Source organism: Echinops telfairi, unplaced genomic scaffold (assembly GCF_000313985.2).
Source record: "Echinops telfairi isolate 266 unplaced genomic scaffold, ASM31398v2 ScPeMD7_3;HRSCAF=10, whole genome shotgun sequence".
Classification (NCBI taxonomy): domain Eukaryota; kingdom Metazoa; phylum Chordata; class Mammalia; order Afrosoricida; family Tenrecidae; genus Echinops; species Echinops telfairi.
Genome location: NW_022103899.1, coordinates 27,486,532 through 27,512,574, shown reverse-complemented (window position 1 = coordinate 27,512,574; position 26,043 = coordinate 27,486,532). Strand labels below are relative to the sequence as shown.

At 41.8% G+C, this 26,043-nt stretch overlaps 1 protein-coding gene across 1 annotated transcript in view; it reads left to right on the top strand.

Moving 5' to 3' along the window:
• The window catches only part of C2CD6 (C2 calcium dependent domain containing 6), a 118,025-nt gene that overhangs the window by 11,760 nt on the left and 80,222 nt on the right, over positions 1–26,043 (top strand). The window contains 6 exon segments of the mRNA XM_045296649.1: positions 4,135–4,186; positions 5,708–5,853; positions 14,692–14,814; positions 19,099–19,143; positions 21,212–21,280; positions 24,249–24,328. Coding sequence (XP_045152584.1) covers positions 4,135–4,186; positions 5,708–5,853; positions 14,692–14,814; positions 19,099–19,143; positions 21,212–21,280; positions 24,249–24,328 — 515 coding nt within the window.

The following is a 26,043-nucleotide window of genomic DNA, read 5'->3' as shown; positions in this document are numbered from 1 at the left end:
GCCAGCTGCATCCTGGACATCCAGGAGTGCCATTCCTAGAGGCCATCACCCAGCAATCTGGTAGCAGGTTCATTACCCTTCCACCACGGAAAAGGCAGCACTGTGTTCTGACTGGAATAGATGTTTACTCTGGATGGAAATTTACCTTCCTGTACACAATGCTTCTGCCCAAACTACCATCTGTGGACTTCAAGAATGCCTTATCTAACATCATGTATCCCTGCACAGCATCACCTCAGATCAAGGAACCCACTTTATGGTAAGTGAGGTGTGGCAATGAGTCAAACTCGTGGAATTGACTAGTGTTACCATGTCCCCCACCTTCCTGCAGCAAATGGCCTGATATAAAAACGGAATGGCATTCTAAACACAGTCACAGTGCCAGCTTGGTGGTAACACTTTGCAGAGTTTGGATAATGTTCTCCAGGAGTTTGTATATGCTCTAAGCCAGCATCCAAATAATATGGTGCCATCTCTCCCATAGCCACAATTCATGGTCCCAGGAATCAAGGGGTAGAGATGGGAGTGGCACCACTTCCTATTACGCCTAGTGACCCACTTGCAAAACTTTTGCTTCCTGACCTTATCACCTTAATTTCTGCAGGCCTAGAGGCCACTGTTCCAAATGGAGTCCACTGGACTAGAAATTAAGAATGCCGTACAACCATTTTCAGTTCCTCATGTCTCTGGCCAAGAAAAGCGTTACATTGACTGGTTTGATGAACATGGACTACCAAGTGGAAATGAGATTGATGTTGCATAATCGAAATTTAAAAAATGTTTGAAAATGAGCTGATATCAAGGGCTCAAGTAGAGAGAAAATGTTTTGAGAATGATGATGGCAACAAATGTGCAAACGTGCTTGACACAATGGAAGGATGGATTGTTATAAGAATTGTACAAGCCCCCACTAAAATGATTAGAACAACGTTTGGAATATAGGATTTGCCAGCTTCAGCAGCCTGCCATCTGACGTGCCGATCTTGAGTTCATCAGCCTCTGCAACCATGTAAGTCAGGAGGAGCCTCCAGCCTGATGCCTGACTCACAGATTTGAGACTTGCCAGACTACACAGCTGTGTGAGCTACTAGCTCCTTGAGATAAATACCTCTCCATAGCTACATATTCAAGTGGACTCTGAGAAGTTCATGGAGAATGCTCACTGTCTTTTAATTCTATTTTTCCCCATGAATTTTCTGATCTCCCCCATGTGAGTGTGCGCACCCACACAAACTTCACTGATTTTGCTTCTCTCGAGCACCTAGCCTAAGGCAGCTTTTAGGTCTGAATCTACCTGTAGAAAAAAGATCTTGGGAATCATTTTTGGTCTCAAGGTACGTACAGGATTGTGTTTCCATAGCAATGTCTGTAACACAGGCTTTTGAATGGGGTCCAGGACACTAGTCATGTGGAGCCTCCACATGAACCACGAGGCAGTCGTGCAAACAGAACATGGCTTAACTCAGGAAAGGGGCGTGTTAGGCCTGGTCCTCTCATCACACTACTCAATCTGTATGCCAAGTAAATGAACAGAGAAGCCGGACTGCGTGAAGACAACTGTGGTATGAAGATTGGACGAAGGCTTATTACCAGCCTGCAAGATGCAGATGTCTCAGCCTTTCCTGCTGAAAGTGAGCACTTGAAGCTGAGGAAGGTCAAGGATTTCAGCCTCCAGTGTAGATTACAACTTAAAAGAACACCCAAATCTTCCCCAAACCCATCCTTCCATGATAAATGGATGCTTTTGCTTGAATCCACACTCACTGTTCATGGAAGTAGCAGTCAATTAATCAGATAACATATTGCAGAACACCCAAATCTTCCCCAAACCCATCCTTCCATGATAAATGGATGCTTTTGCTTGAATCCACACTCACTGTTCATGGAAGTAGCAGTCAATTAATCAGATAACATATTGCATCAGGCCAATCTGCTGCACAAGAATTCTTTTAGGTATTCAAGAACAAGGGTGTCACTTCAAAGGCTAAAGTGAACTTGACCTACGAATGCTCCTTAGAAGGGAGTGCGGCGAGACTTCATCTCACGTGCTCTGTATGTTACGAGGAGGCAGCCATCCCTGGAGAAGTGGTGGGCCTCTAAAGGAGGCGAATCAGCACCGTGGGCTTGACAGTGGCTCAAACATAACAAGAGTGTGCGGACGGCGGGACCAGGCCGTGGTGGGTCTGCTGTGCACAGGTCGCTATGAGTTAGAACCAACTGGATGCACGTACAGTACTCTTGCAAATGACTTCCTTATCTTTTAAGAACTGGTGTTTTGAAGAATATTGGGATGTCAACTATATTTACTAACTTTGGAGAGTTCTTGTTTTCCTTATTTGAATGATATATTGCCAGATATTAAATAGCTCCCCTTAAAACTCATCTGGAAAATGTTGAGAAGGATGCTGGGCACGGGATTGATAGAACCTTTCAAAGTGTAAATTCAGTTACACCCTCTTTCTCTGAAAGTTCTGGGATTCATCCTGAAGGATTTGCTTGGTGTTTACATGTGTAAAGCACGATGATGTCATTACAGCCTGCTACTGTTTCTGGAGGTAACATGGTATCTTCAGTGTACGAAAGTGAAAACAAACAAGCAAACAAACCCCTGAATGCTACAATTGGAGGCAACACACTTTAGTAATGAACACTTTTCTGACTGTGGTCCTGCATGTGTAAGGCGGTTTGGGGTGAAGATGTTGACAGAGCCTTTGCTTTGAGTGTGAAGAGGGGCCTCTCTAAAACTGTATCAACATTTGTTATGTGAATGATCGGTGAATGGTCACTGTTATATGTTTGCATGTTAAATTTTTTTTTCTTTGTTCAATAGAAATCCATGATCTCTTCTAAAAGATGTTGGTCTATTATTTAAAAGCATAACAGATTGTGAAAATAAAAGAAAGATTAGGATAGTTGCTTGTGGCTTTATGCTGAAATACTTGACAGGGGGGCCTGTAATTAATTAGTATTTTATCTCAGTATGTTACTTTATCAAAATAGGTCACACAAAGTTCTAGAAGCAGATGGAGTCTTGGATCTCTGCTTTCTATGCACTAGGTACTTCTCATGATAAAAAATATTTCTGAGGAGAAACGTCAGCCAACAAGGTGAAGCCAAACCTCTCTGTCCCAGGTCCCCTTCAGCAGCCCACTTTTAAGACAAAAACCAACACACAAGAATTCATGGCTCCTCTGTAGCAATACCACTTTAAATCCTGTTTGGGTTCAGGAGTATATGCTACTTGCCTTTGAAAGTGGAAAATTAGAAATTTTCCTCTCTCTCTCTCTCGTTCCCTTAGAAATCCACTACTAAACATTCTTCTTAGGATTTCATCATTCCAGTGCAGTGGTATCTTTGGTCCCACATTCCCCACTACAATTCTTTAATATGAATTCTCTAAAGGAAGTTACATTTTTAAATATTATTGGACTCGCCTTTGTTTTACAATGTTTAATATAGTTTTGCCACTATTTTTACTTTTTTTTTTTTGGTGGGGCGCAACCACCACCCTGTTTCCAAAGCTTTACATCGCCCCATACAGAAACTAGACCCATTACAATAACCCTTCATTTCCAGTGCCTCCCTTTTACTTTATTTAAAAACAAATAAGTACATCTAAACAGATTGAGCATGATCATATATTTGGCCAACACTGTGTATTAGTAAGTAATTATTCCTCTACTCATTTTGCATTTGATTTTATGATGAAACCCAAGGCACAGTTTTCTTTGACATTTGGAAGCTCCTCTTATAAGAAGAAGTGATTAATATTTCACAGCCTCTGGCATATGATTGCTCAAGGAATGTCGAATGAATAAAGGGACTTCAGGACATTAGATAAAAGGGTTTATCTGAAACACCGCATTTGATCAATTCTCAAAGACTGTAAAGACAATACAAAGAGTGGCGATGGCCCAATGTGATAACGAACTCTTTTACTTTGTGTTCTTGTGAATGTTAGGCTGACTTCACACAACTCCTGCCTGTGGGTTTTCCTTCCATCTCTGCTTTTGAATGCTTTCCATACAAAGTGGGATTTTCTGCTTTGAAATCTCATTCTATGTAGAATGAAACTGACCCTCAGTTAACCTTTCAGTGTATTCACTCTCTGTGTTTTCATTTTGGCTGTTTTAGGTTGGCTGCCTGGCTGTTCATATCAAGAATTGCAGAAATTTTTCATCCCAGAGTATCCTTCCTGCTGATTTAAGGACCACGGGCTGGTCAGATAGCACTGCTCTGTTGCCTACTGCTGTGTTACAAACCACTCCCAAATGTAGAGGCTTAAAATGTTATCTTATCAATAACAGTATTTGAGTTGCATGTTGTTACAGCCGGGACTGTAGTTATCTTGCAAGTTTTCAAGTGGGTTGGAACATCCATCAATTCATGTGTCAGGTGCTTTGATGGGGCGCCTGAGAGACTGCTCTCAGCTGGGAGGCTAGAAGAGTTGGAACTTTTACTCTCTCTGCAGTCACAAGGCTTGTTATTATTAATATTGTTGGGGGGGGGTTTGTGGAAGGTAAAGAAAGGTTAATTCTTATTTTAGAAAGCTACATTACTGAAGTCTTTGCCACCCCCAGACATTCTGCACCTTAGGAGTGTTCCTTCTTACCCCTCCTAGTGCTGGCGCCCCGGTCACTGGCCACTCCCATTGTATTCTGTTGGTTAAAGTGGCCACAGGGCCAGTCCAGATCAAGGGCAGGAGAAATCAACACTTTCTGATATGGAGAGTGACAAAAGATTTCCAGCCATCTGTAAGCCACCTCAGTCATCATATAGGTTAAATAAACCAAACCAACTCAAACTCACTGAAATCAAGTTGATTCTGACTCATAGTGGGCCAACAGGACAGAGTGGAACTGCCTCTGTGGGCTTCCAAGGCTGCAAACCTTTATGGGAGCAGACAGCCCGTCTTTTTCCCTTGGACTGGCTGATGGGTTTGATAGGATGACATTGGTGTGAACAACCCAACATGTAACCCGCTAGGTCACTCTTCACGGGCATCCTTATAAGTTAAAGGAATGGTATATATCCTTTGGATGATGATCATTATTTATAAGCAACAATTGTGCTTTCTTTAGACATTTAAAAACAGGATGGTTTGAAATAAACAGCATGCTTATTAGCTTTTTTAAAAAGCTAGGCTCAATTTGGGTCCTTTAATTTTTCGAATAGAGAGAATTAGAGTTCTGTAAAAAGAGAATTATTGAAGGTCGTGACTCAGTCTTGGAATCAAAATTGTTTTAAGGCATAGAATGCTAGGAAAAGAATAACATTACACACCAAATGGTCTGAGTTAAAGAATAAATTAAAGTGGATTGGAACGTAGAACACGTTCCCTTAAATTCTGTTGTCTCTAATTAAAAAATAAAGTATTCTCAGGTGACATACTTCTGACTTTTAAAGTGTCTACACAATTTTGCTTAGGAAAAATCCAACTACATATTGCAAATGTTTAGTCTCCTTAAAATCCATAGATAGAAAGTTTTTCAAAGTCATTATGAAAATGTGAGGCTAAAAATTAGAAGTGATCCAAAGAACCACCTGCTTTTCTTACTTTGTTCTGTTGTGTAATTTGCTTGGCAATTCGCTTCAATGGCTACTCAATTTACTCTTAGGTTCTGGAATACATTTAGTGGATTAATTTTATAATGTCTAATGCTCATTTACACCAAGACTTGCTTCCTGAATATCATTCTGTTTCCAGTCCTTTCAAGACTACACTACACTAACTTGTTCATTCGCCTCACTATCAGCAATGTGGTGAAAATTACAAGAATGTGTACTTTTCTATCCCAAGACCAAAAAAACATAACTGCAAAATTTGATGACGTGAAATATTTTTCTGTACAGGTAATGTTTAAAGTTCTCTCTATAAGCATCTTTGTAGTTTCATATTTCCTACACTAATTACGTCAGTTGTTTTGTCTTTCTTTCAGTGGGTCGGAAAGTAAAACAGTATCTTTGTGTTGGTATCTTACAGATTCTAGTCACATACTATGGGCTACGTGAATAAATAGTTTGCTATAAAATGCATAACCTTTTCAAAAATCATTTTATTAGGGGCTCATACAACTCTTATCACAATCCATACATACATCAATTGTGTCCAGCACATTCGTACATATGTTGCCATCATCATTCTGAAAACACCTGCTTTCTACTTGAGCCCTTGGCATCAGCTCCTCATTTCTCCCCCTCCCTCCCTACTTCCCCCCTCCCCACTGAACCCTTGATAATTTATAAATTATTATTTTGTCATATCTCACACCATCTGATGTCTCCCTCACCCACTTCTCCGCTGTCCGTCCCCCAGGGAGGAGGCGATATGTAGACCTTGTAATCTGTTCCCCCTTTCTCCCTCACCTTCCCTCCACCCTCCTGATATCGCCACTCTCACCACTGGTCCTGAGGGGTTCATCTGTCCTGGATTCCCTGCATTTCCAGTTCCTATCTGTGCCAGTGTACATCCTCCAGTCCAGCTGGATATGTAAGGTAGAATTGGGATCATGGTAGTGGGGGGGAGGAAGCATTCAAGAACTAGAGGTAAATTGCATATTTCTTCGTTGCTACACTGCACCCTAACTGCTCATCTCCTTCCCGCAGCCCTTCTGCAAGGGATGTCCAATTTTCCACAGATGGGCCCTGGGTCCCCACTCGTACTCCCCATCATTCACAATGCTATGATTTTTTTTGTGTGTGTCTTTGATGCCTGATCCCTGATCCCTTCAACCCCTTGTGATCTCACAGGCTGATGTGCTTCTTCCATGTGGGGTTTGTTGTTTCTCAGTTAGATGGCCCCTTGTTTATCTTCCAGCCTATAGGACCCCAGCTTTTATATATGTTGACAACCAGGCACCGACAGCTTTCTTCACCGCACTTGCCCATGCACCCACCCACCTCGTCTTCAGCATTCGTGTCGGCGTAGGCTGGTGTGCTTCTTCCAAAATGCATAATCTGATTGGACTTCTTCCCCGATATGGTTCCATCTATGGTCTTGAGTCTTTATTACACAATGTATTTTTCTTTAAATGCTCTTTCCTCCCATCTAACCATCTCCATCCTCCATCTTCCATCCGTTCCTTTTTATCGCCTCTGCCTTTCTTCCTCTCCTCTCCTGGGCCCACCCTAACATAGACCACCCCCACCCTACTCTCTCAAGCTCTTGCTCTCTCTTAATGGAATATGCATGTAAACAACACACAGAGAGAGTACATGTTTGGTTAATATTTCTGATATACAAAGACTTTTATTTACCAACGTGATAACCCAACCCATTGCTTTTGAGTTGATTGTTATGTAGGATTTTTGGGACTATAAATTTTCACAGGAGCAGATAGTCTCATCTTGCTCTAGTGGAGCAGTCAGTGGGTTTGAACCACTGACCTTGCGGTTAGCAAGTCAATGCTTACCTAACAGCACCACCAAAGCCCAATGTGATAGTATATTGATGATTAAAGGAAAATTGAAAAAGTGTATTTTTAATGTTTTTAATTTTAACTTCACCTTGTGAACTGGGTGAAGGTTTACAAAGGACGTTTGTTTTCCATTGAACAATTTCTACACATTTTTTTTCATGCCACTGTTTGCAGTCCCCACCAAATATCACCCCGGTCCCTCATCCTTCCTGTGTTTCCTGTTTCTCTTCCTCCTCTTGCCTCACCTTCTGATCTTTGTCCTGGGGACATGCTGCCCTTTGGGTCTCTCATGGTTGCATATTCTAGGGGGTGTGTGCCTCCCTGGTGTTATTGTTCTCTCTTGTCTATTGTTTGGCTAGAAATTAAGGCACAGGGATGAGTTCAACCCCAAGCTAGAAAGGTAACTAAAGATCATATAGTCTGTGTAAGTAGCAAATTGGTATTTTTTATAATTTTATGTTTTGTTTCTCATCCCCCCACCCTCCACCACCACCCCACTACCCAGAACCTTCTAGGGTGATCCATTTCAGAGCTGTTCGCGGCAGCAGCCAGGTACCCTTGAGTTCTTCTGGTCTGAAGTTTGTGGAGATGGAAGTTCGAATGGCCCATTAGTCCCTTGGACTAATTTTTCCTGTGCTCGGATGTTCTTCACTCTTCTTTGCTCCGAGTGGGGAAAAGCCACGAGTTGCACCTTAGAGGCTGCTCACAACTTTGAAGACTCCAGTCACTACTCGCCAAAGCAGGATTTAGAATATTTTATTGGTGGGCTTTGTTATGTCAATTGATCTTGGTGTCCCCCGAGACTAGGGTCTGAGCCCCAGGTCCAGATTCAGTCGCTCAAGGTGTCCAAGGGGGTTCATCAGTGTACTGCCTGTCTGTTGTACTATATTTTCATCACAGGTAAATACATACTTAGACGTAAACAGTGTCATCTGTCAAACTGTGTATATTTATAGACATATAGACACGTTCTCATTCCTACACCTGTTCAACTTGCATTTCCGTCTATGCATTAGTGTGACTGCAGAAATCTCTATAGAACCATATTTACCCCTTTGCCTTCAAATCTTGTACTTCTAATGTCTTCCTTTGCCTTCATCATTTGTTTTATTTTGTTTTAAATCATTTTATTCATCACTTTTTGCTGACCTGTCTTCTTAAAAATTTTCAACAGTTTTATCAACATACACCTCACATACTACACAATTTAATGGTTTCAATACATTAAAGACACGCAATCCTCACCACGGCTTTAGAATATTTTCTTTATTCCTGTACTCATTATTATTAGCCCGCCATCCCCCCCCAGCCTCCCCTGCCATAGCCCTAAGAAATCATCAGCCTGGTTCCTGTCTCTATACATTTACCTATCCTGGATTTCATGTACAGAAAAACACACCACACCTGAACAACAATAACAGAGTAAAACAGAGAAACACCTCAATGGGAAAAAGCAGACACTAATAAAAACTAGAATGGGCTGACTTCTGTTTTATATTGCCTTTCCCTTCACCCAGGTTGACCCATGTCATGAGGTATTTTTACATTCATTACATTCTTTACCATTGTATAGTATGCCATTGTATGTATGTATCTTAGTGTGTCCGTTTTTCTATTTGATGGATAATTGGGTTGTTTCCCTATTTTGGCTGTTGTGAACAGTGCTGCAGTGAACACAGTAGACATATATCTATTTGTGTCATGCTCCAATCTTTCTAGAATTTATACCTAGTAGTAGCCTTACTGGATCATACGGTATTTCTGTTTCCACCGTTGTAAGTCCATGTTATAGCCCCTTTCCATAGTGGTTGTTCCATTTTACAGTCCCATCGACAGCGTATGATGCTACCAGTTTGTCTACTCCCTCCTTGCCAGCTGGCTTTTGTGTATTTTTAAAAGACATTCGAGGGTGAGATGACACCTCATTGTTTTTATGAGCATCTCGTCAATGACTTCTGACTTTGAGTATTTCCTCATGTATTTGTTGGCTGTCTGAATGCCTTCTTTGTTGTCTGTTCCTGCCCTCTGTCCATTTTTTTTTCTGTTGCATTTTTTGCATTTTAGTTGTTGAGGTGTTGAAGTTTTCTATAAATTCTAGAAATTTTTCCTTTGCCATATTTTTGCCCCCAGTCTGTGGGTTCTCTCTTACTTTTTTTGCTGAATTAAACAACAACAACAAAACAAAACCCTTTTTTTGTGAAACACGTGACTGTTTGTAGAGTAGATCAATAGTCTCACATCAAGAAGCCATACGTATTTTCTTTCAACTCATGCGTCGCGATCTTATTCTCTCTTGATTTGCTTTCTCTCTGGGCCCCTGCTTCCATTCCTCCTCCTCCTGTCTTAAGAACCTTGTGGTTGGGTAAAGGCTGCTCTTTTGCTCTTAAGGGCTGATTATCTGTCACAGATAGGAGCTCAGCTCCAGAGCGGAGGGGTCACTAGACTCCCAGCTAGCTCTGTCAGATTTGTAAACCTGGACTCTTCTAGGATTTTGAATTTTGTTCCGTGGTTTTTCCCTCCTACTCTCTCCAGCACTGTGATAGGTGGAGGTTTTTGATATGCCCGAGTGTCTAGTTTTAAGGAGGTCCCATTCACTTAGCTTGTCTTCGGCTGTGGGTATGTTTTCGGTTATGTTCAGTAGTGTATCTATACTATTTGTTAATACTTTTAAGTTCACCTATGTTTTCATTAGAGGTCTTTATAAGTTTAGATTACAATTCAATGTAAAGACGACCAAAACCCTCACAACTGGACCAATAGGTAACGTCACGATAAGCAAAGAAAAGGTTGACGTTGTCAAGGATTTATTATTGCTTAGATCCACAACTAATGATCGTGGAAGCAGCAGCCAAGAGACCACAAGATGCATTGTGTTGGGTAAATCTTGCACAAGACTTGTTGAAAGTGTTGAAAAGCAAGGATGTTTCTTTGAGGACTAAGGTGCACCTGGCCCAAGACATGGTATTTTCAATTACTTCATATGTATGTGAAATTGGAGATTGAATCAGAAAGACCAAAGAAGAACTAATGTGTTAGAATTCTTGAAAATGCCATGGGGGTTGCTAAATCTATCTTGGAAGAAGGACGGCCACAGGGCCTTTTGGAGGCAAGGATGACAAGACTTTGTCTCCCCTGTTTTGGATATATGGTCAGGAGAGACCAGTCCTGGAAAAGTACACCTTGCTTGGTCAAGTTGAGGGGCAGCCAAAGCCAGGAAGGCCCTCAAGGAGATGAACTGACACAGTGGCTGCAGCAATGGGCTCAAGCGTAGAGACCGTTGTGACTATCACCCAGGACTGGACAGCGCTTTGTTGTGTTGTGCATAGGGTCACCATGGGAACGGACACTGTGGCATTTAACAAGGACAATTCCAATTCTTTATGATTGTCAATTGCTTGTTTTTTTTTCGCCCTTTGAGTTTTAGTCTATTTTTTCTTTGTTCTAAGGTGTCCCTCTTGTAGACGGCATACCTGATGGGTCCTGGTTTTTTTTATCCATTCCACAACTCTCTGTTTTGGTTCGTTTTAATTCATTTCTACTCACTCTTAATTATGTATAAGTATGATTTTATAGCTGTCGTTTGCTACTTCGTGGGTGTGGGTGTGTGGTGCTCCTGGTTCTTTGTTCCACATAATTTTTTTTGCTGAGATCTCTGTCATCATTCCCTTTATTGTTTTTAGTAAATCTTTATCATTTTTCTCTTTTTTTATCTTGATGAAAAAGTTTGCTAATTTGCTTTGAGATTACCAGATAATTTATTTCCTCCCAAGTTGAAAAAGACCTCTTCTATCTTGAACTCTAGTTGACTTTGTCTCCAGTTTAAGTTCTACAACTACACTTTATTGTCTCTTTTTATTTTGCAATTATCTTCTTTGCAAATTGATATCTCTGCTTCCCTATTGTCAGTCTTGTAGGTGTCCTTCAGGTACGTCTATATCTGGTTTGATTCCTGGGTGGTTTAGTCTGTATGTGAACCTCCGGCTGTTGTCTGCCACTGTTGGTTCTCTGTCTGAAGAGCTCCTTTTAGCAAGGTTTGTCTGTTTTCAACAAATTTCTTTACTTTTTATTTACCTGGAAATGTTCCAGTTTCACTGTCATATCTAAGGGACAGTTTTATGCTGGGTATATATTTCTTGGTTGGATTTTTTGTTTCTTTCAGAATTTTACACATGTTATCCCATTACCTTCTTGCCTTCATGGTTTCTGCCAAGAAATCAGAGCTTAGTTCTTTTGGTATTCAGTTGTCAGTCAGTGTTTTTTGTTTTTTTCCTGAGCAGCTTTCAGGATGATTTCCTTGTGTTTGCTTTGGGAAAGTTTGAGTATGTTTCAACAATTTTCTCTGCGTTTTTGGGGAGTGGGGAGGGGAGTCTCTTCCTGTTCTGGAATTCTCATCACATGTAAAATAGTTCCTTTTAGTAATGTCTACAAGACCAGAAGGACAAAATAAATACAAAATTGGAAGCTATACAAAAGCAGCAAATAGAAATTAATAATAAGATTTCAGAAGTAGATAATAGAAAGGGCAAAAAAGTAGGACTGAATCAATGAAAAAGAGAATCAGTGAAATTGAAGGTGAATCTCCCAATACTAATCTGCAGGAAGAACAATCAGGAAAAAAGAATGAAAAAAAGATAAACAAAGAAAACATCATTTTGAGTAGCCAAATTTAGATAGATGAGTGCCGTGCATGGAAATTTGAAATTCTCCTGGAACCTGCTCATTTTCCTTGGCTTTCTTAGAAATCTTGGAACCATGATTTTCTGGATTTCTTAGAGATCTGTGATGAAAGTTTCCGCTCTAAGGAAGATGGACTCCTGGTAGCAAAATAGGTTAAGTGTGGGGCTGCTAACTGAAAAACAGGTAGTGGTTCAAGCTGTGCTGTAGGAGAGAGAGCACCGACGTAGTCCCTGTAGGCCACTCTGAGTTCCAGATCACTCCAAGCTAAATACAAGAAGATGTGTGTACAGTCTGGTAGAGGTGACGTTATGCTTCTATTCTCTATGAATTGGCTTTTGTTTACAGCTTCTGAGAGAGTTTCTGCCCTTATCCTGCTCAGCCATGCAAGCCTTTCTTGCAGTCTTCTGTGGATGAGTTGGGAGAAAGGTATATCTCGTCACTGAGGCTATATTCTTTGCTTTATGGGAGAAGGGTTGGGGACAGGCTTTATTTTTTTAATGTGCAGTTTTATTGGTACATCATCCACATTATCATCTAATTCAATCGCTTGGTGTCAGGGGGAAACTTACTAGATCACTTCCTCCAAGTGCAGATCCCTACTCAACAGAGCAAACCCTGTCATGTTGCTCTAAGGTGGGGGGGTGGTGCTTGAGACACCAAACACAGGGTGATCCTGGGTCTTCCCCCCACACATTGGCCAACCCCGAGCCAGGGGTTCCCCCAGGGTCCATTATCGGCCACCTCCACAGTCCCAGGGCGGCCACTCTTCGTGATCACCCCAGTTCTCAGTTCAAGGGTGCAGGCAACCTTGAGGCAGGGCTCACTTCATTCAGCTGGACCTCTGTGCCAAGCCCTTCTGGTGTTGCCCCTGGGTTATGCCACTCTGCACGGTCAGCATCCAAAGTCATTATGCTGTTTAGTCCATGGCATGGTTCACCGAGAGTTGGGTACAAACGGATTCATAGAGTCTGCCCAGGAACCTAAAATCTGGTCCATTCACCCCCTAGCTTCCCTACTGTCATAGTGAAGCACCCCTTCCTGATGGGAGGTCACCTCTCCCCAATCACCCACCTTACTCGCCAACAGAACGGTCAGCCTCTCCTCCAAAATGCAGGTGCTCCTCTCCCCAGTTCTTAGCTTGGTGTCCAGCAAGGACCTCCTTCCATTCCTATTGGGGGTTGGGGTGGGGTGGTCGGAGGGCTTGATTTGCCCCAGCCTTGTCTCGATGTTGTAGCGCGTCAAGTGCATGATCATCTCCCATTCCCCCCCTCTTGAGGGGGTGACTCCACACACTGTGAGGTCTCCTTCAAGCTGGCTCCTGTTGCTCTCTGTGCCACACAAGGGGAGATCAAGGCAGGGGACTCCACATCGGCGCCATCTTCCCGGAAGTCCGGGTTGTGTCCACCTGTTCTTTTCTCTGTGTTCTAAAGCCTTCAGAGTTGCAGTTCTAGGTCACCTGGCTGGGAAATGCCTGCAGATGCAAGTGAATTCAGACTCTGGTTTCCCTCTCTGCACTTGCTGCTCCTGGGAGTTTCACCTGACTTCCCTTTACCTGTCCATGAGCTCGTTTATGCTTTTGAGAAACTGTTTACAATACTGTATTCAGCATGTGTACTTTCCAGAAGCCAGATTGGTTTTAATAATCTGTAAGGCAAACTGCTAAAACCTGAGCCTGTTTTCTTCACCTCTCGGTAGACACACAAGTTGACAGTGAATTTCTCTCTCTCTCTTCATTTCTCAGGGGAAGAGAAACATAACAAACAATTATAGGGAAAGATACAATAAAAAGCACCTAGAATCTTGGGGGGGTGGTGGTGAAGAAAAGTATATGGCTTTTTAAAGATCACATAATAATAATATTGTGCTACTGAACTTAAGGTTGAGAGAGGGTTTTTTAAAAATGTTTACATGTGTTTTGTTGACTATGCGAAGTGTGTTATTGACAATGCAAAGGCACATGACTCTGGATCGTGACAAACACTGATAAACAACACACAGAAGGAAGTCCCAGAGCACTTCCTTTGCCCGATCCTGAACATTGATGACGAGGCAGGCATTCCGATAGAACACTGCACAGTTTACAGCGAGAGACAGGTGTTGTCAGGGTTGTAGCTCAGAATAAAGTGGCATCAGGATGGGAGGGACACTTATTGACCACCTGAAAATTCCAGAGGGAGCAATATTGTTACTGAAAGTAAAGAGCATTTGACACACAGGTTGAGAGAATTTTGAATGAAGTGATGGTATATATTCTTTTGAAAGGCTAAAAACAAAAAAACAGACCAAAAAGAATATGTCTGGCCTTTGATAATAGTTTCAGTAAAGAGATGAGAATGAACTTTTCTATTGAGTTAAAAAAAAGAGCAAATGTCAACAATGGTATTTCAACAAGACTGACATCAGACAAACAAGATCCTGATTGGTGTTGACATTAGCATCTATGTGACCATGAAATTGAAAAGTTACAAGGCTAGTGGCAAAAACTACTCACTAGGTGTGCGCACAGTATAATAGATATATGTATTTACTCAGACATTATATCTGAAATTCAGACTACAAATTTAATGCTTTTAATTCTATGCATTTTAATGTTGAGGTTCCCAGACGTCAAGATGATGTGCGAAATAATATTTTCCTGGAACTACTGGAATGTGAAAACACAGACGCGTTTCCTGTTTTGTTAGGGAGTGTTCGGGTACATCTGTATGAAATAATTCAGGTATGTAGCAAACCATGTTCTCACCTCGATATCACATTGCAAGTTGTTATTTGTTGTTGCAATTTATCTATAACTGATGGATTTCTTTTATTAATTACCTGCCTTCAAAATCCTGTGCTTAACAAACCTCCCTCGATTACAGAATGCATTTGTAACACCCTAATATTAGTTTTAAAATCTTACTTTCCAGAAGAGTATTGATACAACTTAGAAGAAAGCATCTTTTATTATGAATGTTTCCTGAAATATTTTCAGCTCTGTCCCTAACTACAAGTTCTGCTTTTCGGGTGGCAGTTCAGATTTAAGCTCAGTTGTTTCATCGTTAGCGAGGTTGCTTGTCATTGGCTTGTGTGTGAGGCATCTGGGGGAAGTAAAAGATTCAGGCAGGGTTTACACACAGAGTTTGCTACCACCCTTTGCTTTTCCTCCTTTCCATCCCCTCGCTTTCCAATTGGGACGGTGCCCTGAGCTTAGAGGAAGAGCACTGTTTGATTAGTGGACACACAAGCGATATGAAGCATTTTCAGGAATTCTTGTTCAGGCACAAAGCCAGGAAGCCCTCAAGGACTCATGGGAGGATGTCAAAAAGACATAGGAGCCCAGTTGCAGGGGTGTGTTACAGCACAAGCCGATATCAGGATAAGGTGTGCATCAAAACGATGACTAACATTCTGAATAAAGAAAGATTGACAAGTACTGGGTGATCCTCAACAAAGAATAAAAAAAGGACCATGAAACGGTTTTTAAAAACAAACAAAAGACTGTAGAATGATAGAAGTACAAATTAACTATTTCAACTCTTTATAATAAATGATTAGCCATAGTACTAAAACCACTAGGTAGTAGTTTATTGGAACAAGATAGTTGTGTGTGGTGACAGAATAGCAGCCAACGATGGATGGTTGTGAAGGGGACAATGTACCGTACCATAGATAGCTCTGTGGTAACTACTTTAGCCAAGTGTCTGTAGTCACTGCTTCACCAAGTACTTAAACTTAGCCTAGCTACTTGTGGACAGCTTACCATCATTTACTGTGTGACACAATACAAAGTACACATCAACTATAACTTATTCTCATCGAAAATGTTTGACCTGAATTTAATCAAAGTGAATCTACACTGACATTACAGTTTACATACTTTTAAAGCATCAGGGTCACAAGAAATAAAAATTCAGACTCATATTGTTTTGGGATTGGAATGAAAAAAATTCCATAAAATATCAGCAACCTATACACTATTACCAACAGCATTTCACTCAAGGATGTAAATTAAAAATTTGATAATCATCTACTTTAATAGATCAACTACTTTAATAACAACAGGGGGCGAAATCACACGATCATCCCAGTAGCTGCAAGAAAAGCATTTAAAAAAAATCCAACTCCTATGATAAAAACACTCTGTAAATTAGAATTACAAGGAAACTTCTTCAACCTCACAAAGGGCATGTGAACAACTCATGGCTAACATCATAGAAAGAATGGATGTTTTACTCCTGAAGTCATGAAAGACACAGATGTCCATTCTTACCACTTCTAGACACATGTTTCTGGAGGTTCTTGCCGGGGAAATGAGGCACGAATAAAAAACCAAACCAGACTCACTGCCATCAAGCCAGTGCTGACTCATAGCGACCACTGTGGGTTTCCAAGACTGTTACCCGTATGCTGGGAGTAGAAAGCCCAGACTTTCTCCCGAGGATCTGCTGGTGGTTTGGAACTGCCAACCATGTGGATCACAGCCCAACGCAGAAACGCTACGGAAACTCCTAAGGACCTGTTAAAACCTATTAGAACGAATAAGTAAGTTCCGCAAGGTTTCAGAATAAAAGATCAATGTAAAAAGTCCATTGCAATCATAGCATTGTGAATGAAGGGGAGTGCGGAGTGGAGACCCAAAGCCCATCTGTAGGCAACTGGCCATCCCCTTACAGAAGGGTCACAGGGAGGAGACGAGCCAGTCAGGGTGCAGTGTAGCAACGATGAAACATACAACTTTCCTGTAGTTCCTAAATGCTTCCTCCCCACCACTATCATGATCCCAATTCTACCTTACAAATCCGGCTAGATCAGAGGATGTACACTGGTACAGATAGGAACTAGAAACACAGGGAACCAGGACAGATGATCCCTTTAGGACCAGTGGTGAGAGTGGTGATATGCAGATCCTTGTGATCAATTCCCCCTTTCCAGCCCACCCTCCCTCCACCCTCCTGGTATCACCACTGTCAGCACTGGTCCAATTGCAAGGAAATATCTGAACATGAAATTAAAGATCACAACTCCATTCACAAGCACATCAAAAAGAATGAAATACTCAAGAATAAAGCCACCAGAAAAACTGTAGTTTATACACTAAAAATCAAACCGTTGTTGAAAGAAATTAGTTGTAAATAAAAGGAAAAGCATGAGCAATGAAAGGGGAAAAAAATAGATAAATTGAAAAATTTCAAAAATCAAACCTTTGTGCTTCAAAGGACATCATCAAGAAAGTGAAAAGACAACCCACAGAATGAGAAAGCATTTTAAAATTTTAACATAAGATTTATAAGAGATCTGCATCCAAAATATATAATAACTCAACAAGTAACCCCATTAAAAGTGGGCAAACAACTTTAATAGACATTTTTCCAAAGAATAGATATAAATGACGGGCCAACAAGACCGTGAGGAGATGCTGAACATCATCAATCATGAAGGACATGCAAATCAACACCACAGTGAGGTAGTACTTTCTAGCCAGGAGGAAAGCTCAATTCTGATTCACAGTCACCCAACAGGACAGGGTCACTATTACTTTTTACAGAAGCAGGAAGCGTTGTTTCTCTCCCAAGGAACTCAAGGTGGTTTCAAACTGCTGACTGCCAATAGCAGCCCACCCCTACACCACCTAGCGAAGAGGGCAACAATGCAGTTAAATGTTGGTGAAAAGATGAAGAAATCAGAACCCTTTCTACATGGTTGGCAAGAGTTTAAAATGGTGTCGCTGCTTTGGAAAACCATCTTTGAGTAGTTCCTCAAATGAGAAAACCTGGACTTGTCATTGTTGTTAACTGCTGCCCAGTCAGCCCCACTCATGGTCACCTCATGCAGGAGGAAAGAACAGGTTGCCTGTTCCGAGGCCATCCCTATGATAAGGTGTGCATTGGTCGAGGGGAACCAGCCCAGGTGAGAGGATAGAATTCCAACATTGAATCACCAGTAGCGCTCACAGAGTTACCATATAATCAAGCAACTGCACTCCTACGTGTGTATACCCAAGAGAAATGAAAACATATGTCCACAACGACCTTGTATGTGAATGGTTGTAACAGCCATATTCATAGTAACTACAGTTACTATACAGTAACTGTAGATGGGAAACAACTCAAATGTATGTAAACACAACGTACAGCTCCCCCGGGGACTTTCCTCCACCACACCAAGAGTGAACACCTGCTCCATGCTACAACCGAAATGGACCTTGAAACCAGTGTTAAGTGGAGGAGCCAGTCACAAATGACCACATCGTAGTTCATTCTCTATCTGAACACCCAGCGTAGGTAACTCTATCTGGAGCGAAAGTAGATTAGCAGTTGCTTAGAGCTGGGGAGATGGAATATGGGGCCACTGACTTTCTTCTGAAGGCTATGAAAATGCTCTAAAATAGACTTTATTGATGGTTTCACGCATCTCTGAGTATATTTGAAACCACACAAAGCATACACTTTACATGGGTGAATTGGATGCTTTATTAATTATATCTCAACAAAGCTGTTAAAAAATTTTAAAAAGCCCTAAGGTAGCTATGGAATCAGAAGTCCATGAGTTGTAGGGGAAACTGATCGAAAGGGAGGACCCTGTGAGATGCTGGGTTAGGTGAAAAGACTTGGAAGACAGCGGCGAGGACAAGAGATGACCGAGCACCAAAACCTTACCTAGTTTAAAAGATCCTAAACGTCCCTGCTGGAGGAGAGACAGCTGTGTCAGGAGTCAGCCGATCGTGGAGCTTTCAGTAACCCCTAAAACTGAGTGTGGGCATGCAAGTCGTTCCAAAATGGGGGGCTTCTTGTCTAGAACCTACATGTAAACAGAAACATTGATTTCCTATCATGTGCCCCTGGACGGTCCTTTTCTTGCTTTCTTCTTTTACTGGACACTCATTACGTTTGTGTTTCAACTATCAGGTTTATGATAAAGTGCATTTTAAGAAAGAAATCATTACCTGATCCCTATGAAATGATTTGGGTCTGCCGGAATGATTCTGTATTTAAGATTATTGTTATTTATTCCTTTTTTCTAGAAAGGATGCTTTACTGAAGAATTTCAAATTTCCAGCAAAACCATAGTAAGAACTTTCCTAAAACTTACAGTTTTGTGCACATGTAATATTTTCTTATTGCTTCACATAACTTTAATGTTTGGAGCCGATAGAGTTTTGTTCTTTTTATGATAGCATATTAAGGTAATATGAACGTTTTACATAAAGAGTATAATATTGACTTACAACATTGAAACACAATGCCCTTTTAAAAAAGCTGGTACCTTACTGCTGAATGGTGAAAAAGATTAGAAATCATTGGGTGAAGGAGTAAAATGCCTTTTTCTGCCTGTTTTTTGTCCCTCTCCGACCTAACGCCCTGGTGTCAAGATTGAGCGCTCCCCCAGCTCTCCCAACCAGGCCCGCGGACCAGTTGTGGTCCGCCCTTCCACCAGTGGGCGCCACCGCTCGGAGCAGCTGGTGTGCACTGATCGGTCTGCGCGCCAGGGGGCGCCGTCCCCTCTCGCGGGCCGTCTCCTCCCGCCGCTCTCGGAAGCGGAAATCGCAGTTGCAGTCTGAAAATGCACACCCTGGCCTGGAGCTGGGGGTTGCGCTCCTGTTTGGCCTGACGTCCCCTGCCCTACTCCGTGCGGGGTACTCACATCTGAGCTGGCCCTCGGGGGTTGCGAGGACACAGGCAGCCTTGCCATCGTTTCAGGAGACGGAGGGGAAGGGCCTTCCGAAGGGGCCTTGCTGCTTTCAGAGCTCTGGCGACCCGTGAGTGCTGGGGGATCATGCTCCTCTTATGTGGCCCGCTCCTGCCTCCAGGGCAGGTAACCGTGGAGAGGAGTGTGTGTCAGCTCACAGTGGTCATCAACTGGGGAAAGGTGGTCACCTTCCCCTTGGGGTCCCCCCCCTCTGACCCCCGTTGCTCTCAGAGCCCACTCCAATTCCATGTGGATTGTGGGGTTAGCTTGTACCCCAGGTGCCTAGGTGCCACCTGTCCGGGAGAACAAAGGGACCCAGCTGGGCAGGAGCCTGGGCCGGTGGGGCTGTAGCCAATAGGAAACACGGAGGAACATGTAAGGTCATTTACCAACGACACCCCGCTTCTTTTCACATATCAGGGACCTGGTGATGGGAGAGGTAAATGCACTTGTCTGAGTATAAAGTCAGTTTTTATTTTAAAATGTAAGAAGATGGAAGGAATGCAAGAACATATTTAAATCTGTGTATGTCTGTGTATATGTACACAAACTCGTATGCACACGCGAAGATAACATTATTGCTACTAGGTGCACAAGTTCACGTTAAACACGCGTTTAAACGTGTGTGCAATGGATGGATGGCGGCAGGCAGGCTTCCCGAATAACACCCTGATATTATTCTGGTTTAGGGCGCCTTAATAAAAAAAGGTCCAATCGAAAGGGTGCCTTCTGTGATCTGCGGGGTCACAAATTCAAGACAGAAAGGTGACGGGAACTGGTTTTGGGGATACCAACAGAGTGATCTTGATAGATTTTCTCAAAGAATTAAGGACAAACACAGAGGCTTATTAGGAAGAAGTTTCCAGACCCATTGAAGACGGCAGAGTTCTTGGGGCAATCCAGACTCCAGGTAACCCTGTAGGAGAGACTAGAATTGCAGAATCGTGTGGGCCCAGGCAGCCTCCTCTTTCTCCCAGGAGGGAGAGCCCGGTGGGTTTGAATAGCCAACTCTCAGCTCGGCAGCTCGCAGCCCGACGGGGAACCGCTGAGCCTCCTCCGCCTTCAGAAGCAGGTAGAGCCCAATGGAGGACAGGCCAGGGAATAAATGAAAGCGTCACATTTTGATAATTTAAGAAAGGTTACTGTGACCTTCCAGCAATACTTTTTGACTTACTCATATGTGATTGTATTTCAATGTAATCATATTAGCTGTCAGTTGATATTTTCTGTATTTTAATTATAAAGTATTCTTAACGGACACATTAAAAATCATTTTATTGGGGGTTCGATATTTTTTAACTTATCATAAATATAATACATTTTTGTATAGAGTCCTTTCCGGAGACTCTTGCTTGGCTTTTCTAACTTATAAGTTAAGATAAAAATGTAACCTCTCCATTAAAATATTATTCAGATTCAACTTAAAACTAAGTTTTCCAAATTTTTAGCTTATCTGCAGGGTGGAGGTAGAATTTAAGTTCTCCTATGGAAACTTCGGTTTTGGATTTTCACATCAGGTTAGTATAGTTTCTTTATGAAATAATTTTATTATAGTCATATCATCTACCTTGAGCCTGTATGTACCCTTTCCATTTTGATAAACTCTTTAAATATTTAAGATGCTATTTTTCTCCAGACGACTGAAAATGAAATGTTCTCATTATTTGCATATATATTTTAAAGTAATGGTATTTTATTTTAAATGTCTTTAATATATAATTAGCTTATTTGTATATGTGAATATATAAACAGATTTATGTAATTAAAGACAAAATTATTTCAGGATTCTAGAACTGGATGTGGATTTTTACATCTACAAATATTCAAGATTGAATCATTCAAATAATGTTTTATGCTCTGACCACATCTTTTCATTTCCTTCATGGTAATTTCAATATCTGATATTATTTGAATCCTTCTTGATTCATATAGCAAGTAATAGACCCCCAAAACATATATGTATATTTCTCACTTTGGTCTGTCCCCCTAAATTCATTACCATACATCCAGGTTGCAGTAAAACATTTTTGTGCACTAACCTTTGTTCGTGTATTTGCGTATCTCTGTAAACCAGAAGGGGTAGTATTGCCCCAAAGAATGATCTTTCAAAGGACTTGCTCTAGGAAAGTAGAAAGTAGCGCCCGCATACACTGCCACCAGAGGTTTGAAAGAACTTTGGTATCCCTGGATAGTACTCCAGCTTTGAGGATTTAAAAATCTAGCTCCAGTATTGTTACAGTATAGTTATAACTAAAACTGCATCTGGTCACCTTTATTTTGCATATAATCTTTTTCATGTCAAGTTTTTGTTATTTTTATCCTTTCGGGTGATTTTAAATTTGATGCTGGATTGGGATCTTCCCTCTTCTTACTTTGCACCATGAAGAAGTCTCTGTAACGTGATTTTAAATTTTTGCCTATAGCATATTATAATGATTTCTAATGCAATTGGATTCAGAAGTAATACACAGATAAAGATACCAGACACGAACTTTTCATTTTTACCCTCTATTCTTTAATTTTTCTTTCTCCTTCCATTGTTTTGTTTCTTCTCTCTTTTTATGAGTTAGGATTTATGAGGTCCCCTAATTGTTTGCTTCTTGTGTATGTGTGTGTGTGTGTGTGTCATAGCTTAAACACTAACTTCAGGGATGGGTTTGTGTCAGAATATACTATGATTATATGACAATACCCATTCTTAGGATGATATACATGTTTTCAGATAAGACAGGGCAAGCATGGGTTTATCCTTGTCAGGTGCTATTGAGCCGACTTAGAGAGACCTTTTGTGCACACCGCCTGGTCCTGCACCTTCCTCACAATCGCTCTTACGTTTGAGCCCATCGCTGCAGCCACTGTGTCCACCTGTCTTGCCGAGGGCCTTCCTTGTTTTTGCTGCCCCTCTACTTTACCAAGCACGATGGCCTTGTAGTTGTTGGCTTATTCCAAGTATTGTAGGTGTTGGGTTGCTATTATTGTGTGACTTATTGCAGATTCTGACTCATCGTGACTCTATAGGAGAGAGTAGACCTGCCCCATAGGGTTTCACAGGCTGTAAACATTAAGGGAGCAGACTGCCAGGTCTTCTTTCCCATGAGGCACTCGTGAGTTTGAACCATAGACTATTCAGTTAGCTGCCAAGTTGTTTCATCCTTGCACCACCAGGGCTCCTTTTTATGTAGTTAAAGCCCTCACTGCAGGAAGTCGATGCCAACTCACAGCGACCCTACAGGATAGGGTAGAACTGCCCCTGTGGGTTTCTGAGACAGTGACTGTTAACGGGAGTACAAAGCCCCATCTGTCTTCCTTGGAGCAACTGGTGGTTTCGAACTGCTGACTTTATGGGTCGCAGCTGAAAGCATCACCACTGTATTGCCAGGGCTCTGGTTGTATGGAGGTGGAATCTACTAAAACAAAGACTATACATATTGTAAGGAAAAGAAGGGGATATATAAATAAGAGCTCAACTTTTAAAAAGTTAATGTATATGAATTTTTAAGGTCTTAAAACCAGTAACATATAGCCCCATACTTGCCCAGCATGATACTGTAAAAAGAGCATGGATTTGAAGGCAGAGCTTCACACCTATTTGGTTTCCCTTAAAAAAATTACTAATAATCAGTTTCATCTATAAAAATGGGCAAAGCTATCTACCTCATAGGATTACTGGGGGATTAAATAAGATTAAAGGTATAAAATACTTGGCAAGTATATTAAACTATCCATAAATATTGTTTTTTTCTTTTAAAAATATTATATTGTGCTTTTGGTGAAAGTTTACATGGGAAATTAAGGTCCCACTTAAACAATTTCTATACATATTGTTTTGTGACATTGGGTGGCATTTTCCACAATGTGCCAACAACCTCATTTCCATTTCAACCCTTCTGTTTCCATTAATCTAGCTTCTCTGAACCCCCTTACCTTCTCACCTTTGGTCCAGGGTCAATATTTACTGTCTGGTTCATTGAGAGGATGATTTCAAGGTGCACAATACTCACAGTTGATGTTCGTTATTTTGTGAGCCATAAGAGGTTTGAATTCCAGATTTAAAGAGTAACCCAAGACATTAGTCTTAGGCCGCTCCTCTCGTCCTCACTGGCCCAGTAAATCTGCCCGTCTGTTTTTAAAGAAATGTGAGTTTTGTTCTACATGTTCCTCCCATTCTCTCTGAGACCTTCTATTGTGGCCTGGCCACAAGGACTGGTGGTGGGGGCTGAACGTCATTGAACTTGTCTGGTCTTGGGTTAGAAGAGGCCGTGCTTCCTCTAGGCTTCTGGTTCCCTGGACTAGTTGCTCTTTTGAGTATTTGATGTCCATCATTGTTCTTTGTTTCACAGGAGAAGAGACAACATTTGTACAGTTCTTTCTAATTTCACTCTTTTCTCATTATCTGTCTCATTTTAGGCCTATGCCACCGTCTTGGTGGTGAGTAACGTTAGGGTAAACTGTACTTTGTACTAAAATATTTGTCTTTTCCTTCAGCTAAAACCTCTTCAGAAGATTATTGAGCCATCCATGTTTATGTCTGTTATACCGCCTCCAGAAAGGACAGACCCAGTGTCGTAAGTGTTTGAAATCTTATCAATCAGATTAGAGCATGTGAATATTGAAATGGACCATGCCTGATGGAGTGATTCATTTGTTTTAAGCTTGCCCCAGGAGCTGGCCAGGATGGACCAGCTCCCAGGTAGAGAGAGCAGTGAGTTGTGCTGAACGTCAACACCCCCCCCCCCCCCCCCCCCCCAGGAAACCCAGTTGCTGTTGAGCTAACGCTGACCCACGGTGACCATGTGGGTTAGAGGAGAACTGTACTCCACAGATTGTCCCGTGGCTGGTTTTTCTGAAGTAGATCACCAGACTTTTCTTCTGAGCTACCTCTGCCTCTGAGTAGGCTTGAACCTCCAACCTTTTGGTTACGTTCACATCTTCAGAAAAAAAAATCTGTTTTCAAAAATATCACTAGCAAGTAAAAATAACTAAAATAGAGGGTGCCAACAAATCTTGATATTTCAACAGTAAAAGTTGATTAAATAAAAATGAGCCCCCGAGAAAGAAATGTAATTTATAATCTTATCAAAGAATAAGAAACGGGGGACATTTTCATGTACTTGAGAGAATTAAATAGAGGATGATGATGACTATATTCTGAGTCATTGTTCTGTGCCTTCACCAAACTGCTGCTGCGGTCGCTAGGTGCTGCGGAGTTGGCTCCGACTCATAGCGACCCCTCTGCACAACAGAACGCAACACTGCCCGCTCCTGCACCGTCCTCACAATTGTTCTTATGGTCGAACCTATTGTTGCCGCCATGGTGTCAACCCATCTCCTGGAAGGCCTTCCTCTTTTCCGCTGCCCCTCTGCTTTATCAAGCATCATATTCTCTCCGGGGACTGGTCTCTCCCAAGCAAAGTGCCCACGCACGGGAGATGACGCTGGCCGTCAGGGCCTCTCAGGAGGCGTGTTCTGGCTGTAGCTGAGGCAGATTTGTTTGCTCCGTTGGCACTCCACAGTACTTTCAACAGCGCCGTAATGCAAATGCATGGACTCTCTCTGACCTTCCTTGTTTAATGCCCAACTGTCATCAAACACAGTAAAAGGAAAAATAAACTTTGTCCATTTGATATCAGCAACTTGTCAAAATAGTGAGATGACAATCTTTAGATAGAGGCTGACTTTAAGGAAATATAGGAACTATTATTTTCTCATCCATCTGTTGATCCCATAAGCATTGAAGTATTGAATGCCTGCTATGTCCTCCCTGCCCAAAGGCATTGCAAATACCAAGGTAAATGATACTTGGTTCCGATGAATTATGGAGCATAGCCAAGTGCTTTTAATGCTTCTCAGGGAAAACGGGGAGGACAGGACGCTCAAAGAAGGCTTCAGGAAAGACATCGTGTTTAAGGGGAGACTTCGTAATGAGTAGAAGTTCCTTAGGTTGATCCTGGAGGAGTGAGGAGACACATTCCCATTAGAGGACATAGATCGGTCCATAGAGTCACAAGAGAGAGACTGTTACATTGCGACTGGTCCAGCGCCTATGAGCAAGGAAGGTTGAGCTGGAGGTGTGGATGGAGGCAAGAGGTGGTTCAGAGTACAGGCTGCAGAGCCAAACTATCTTGTTTGATCTGTTGAATAAGATCAAAACAAGAAGTACCTCTTTGGATTGTTGTGATGATTAAATAAGCTACACAAACAGCACTTTAAAATGCTGGTAAATAGTAAACTGTTCAGGAGTCACTACTTACCACCCCCACTGGCCTCAAGTCTATTCCAA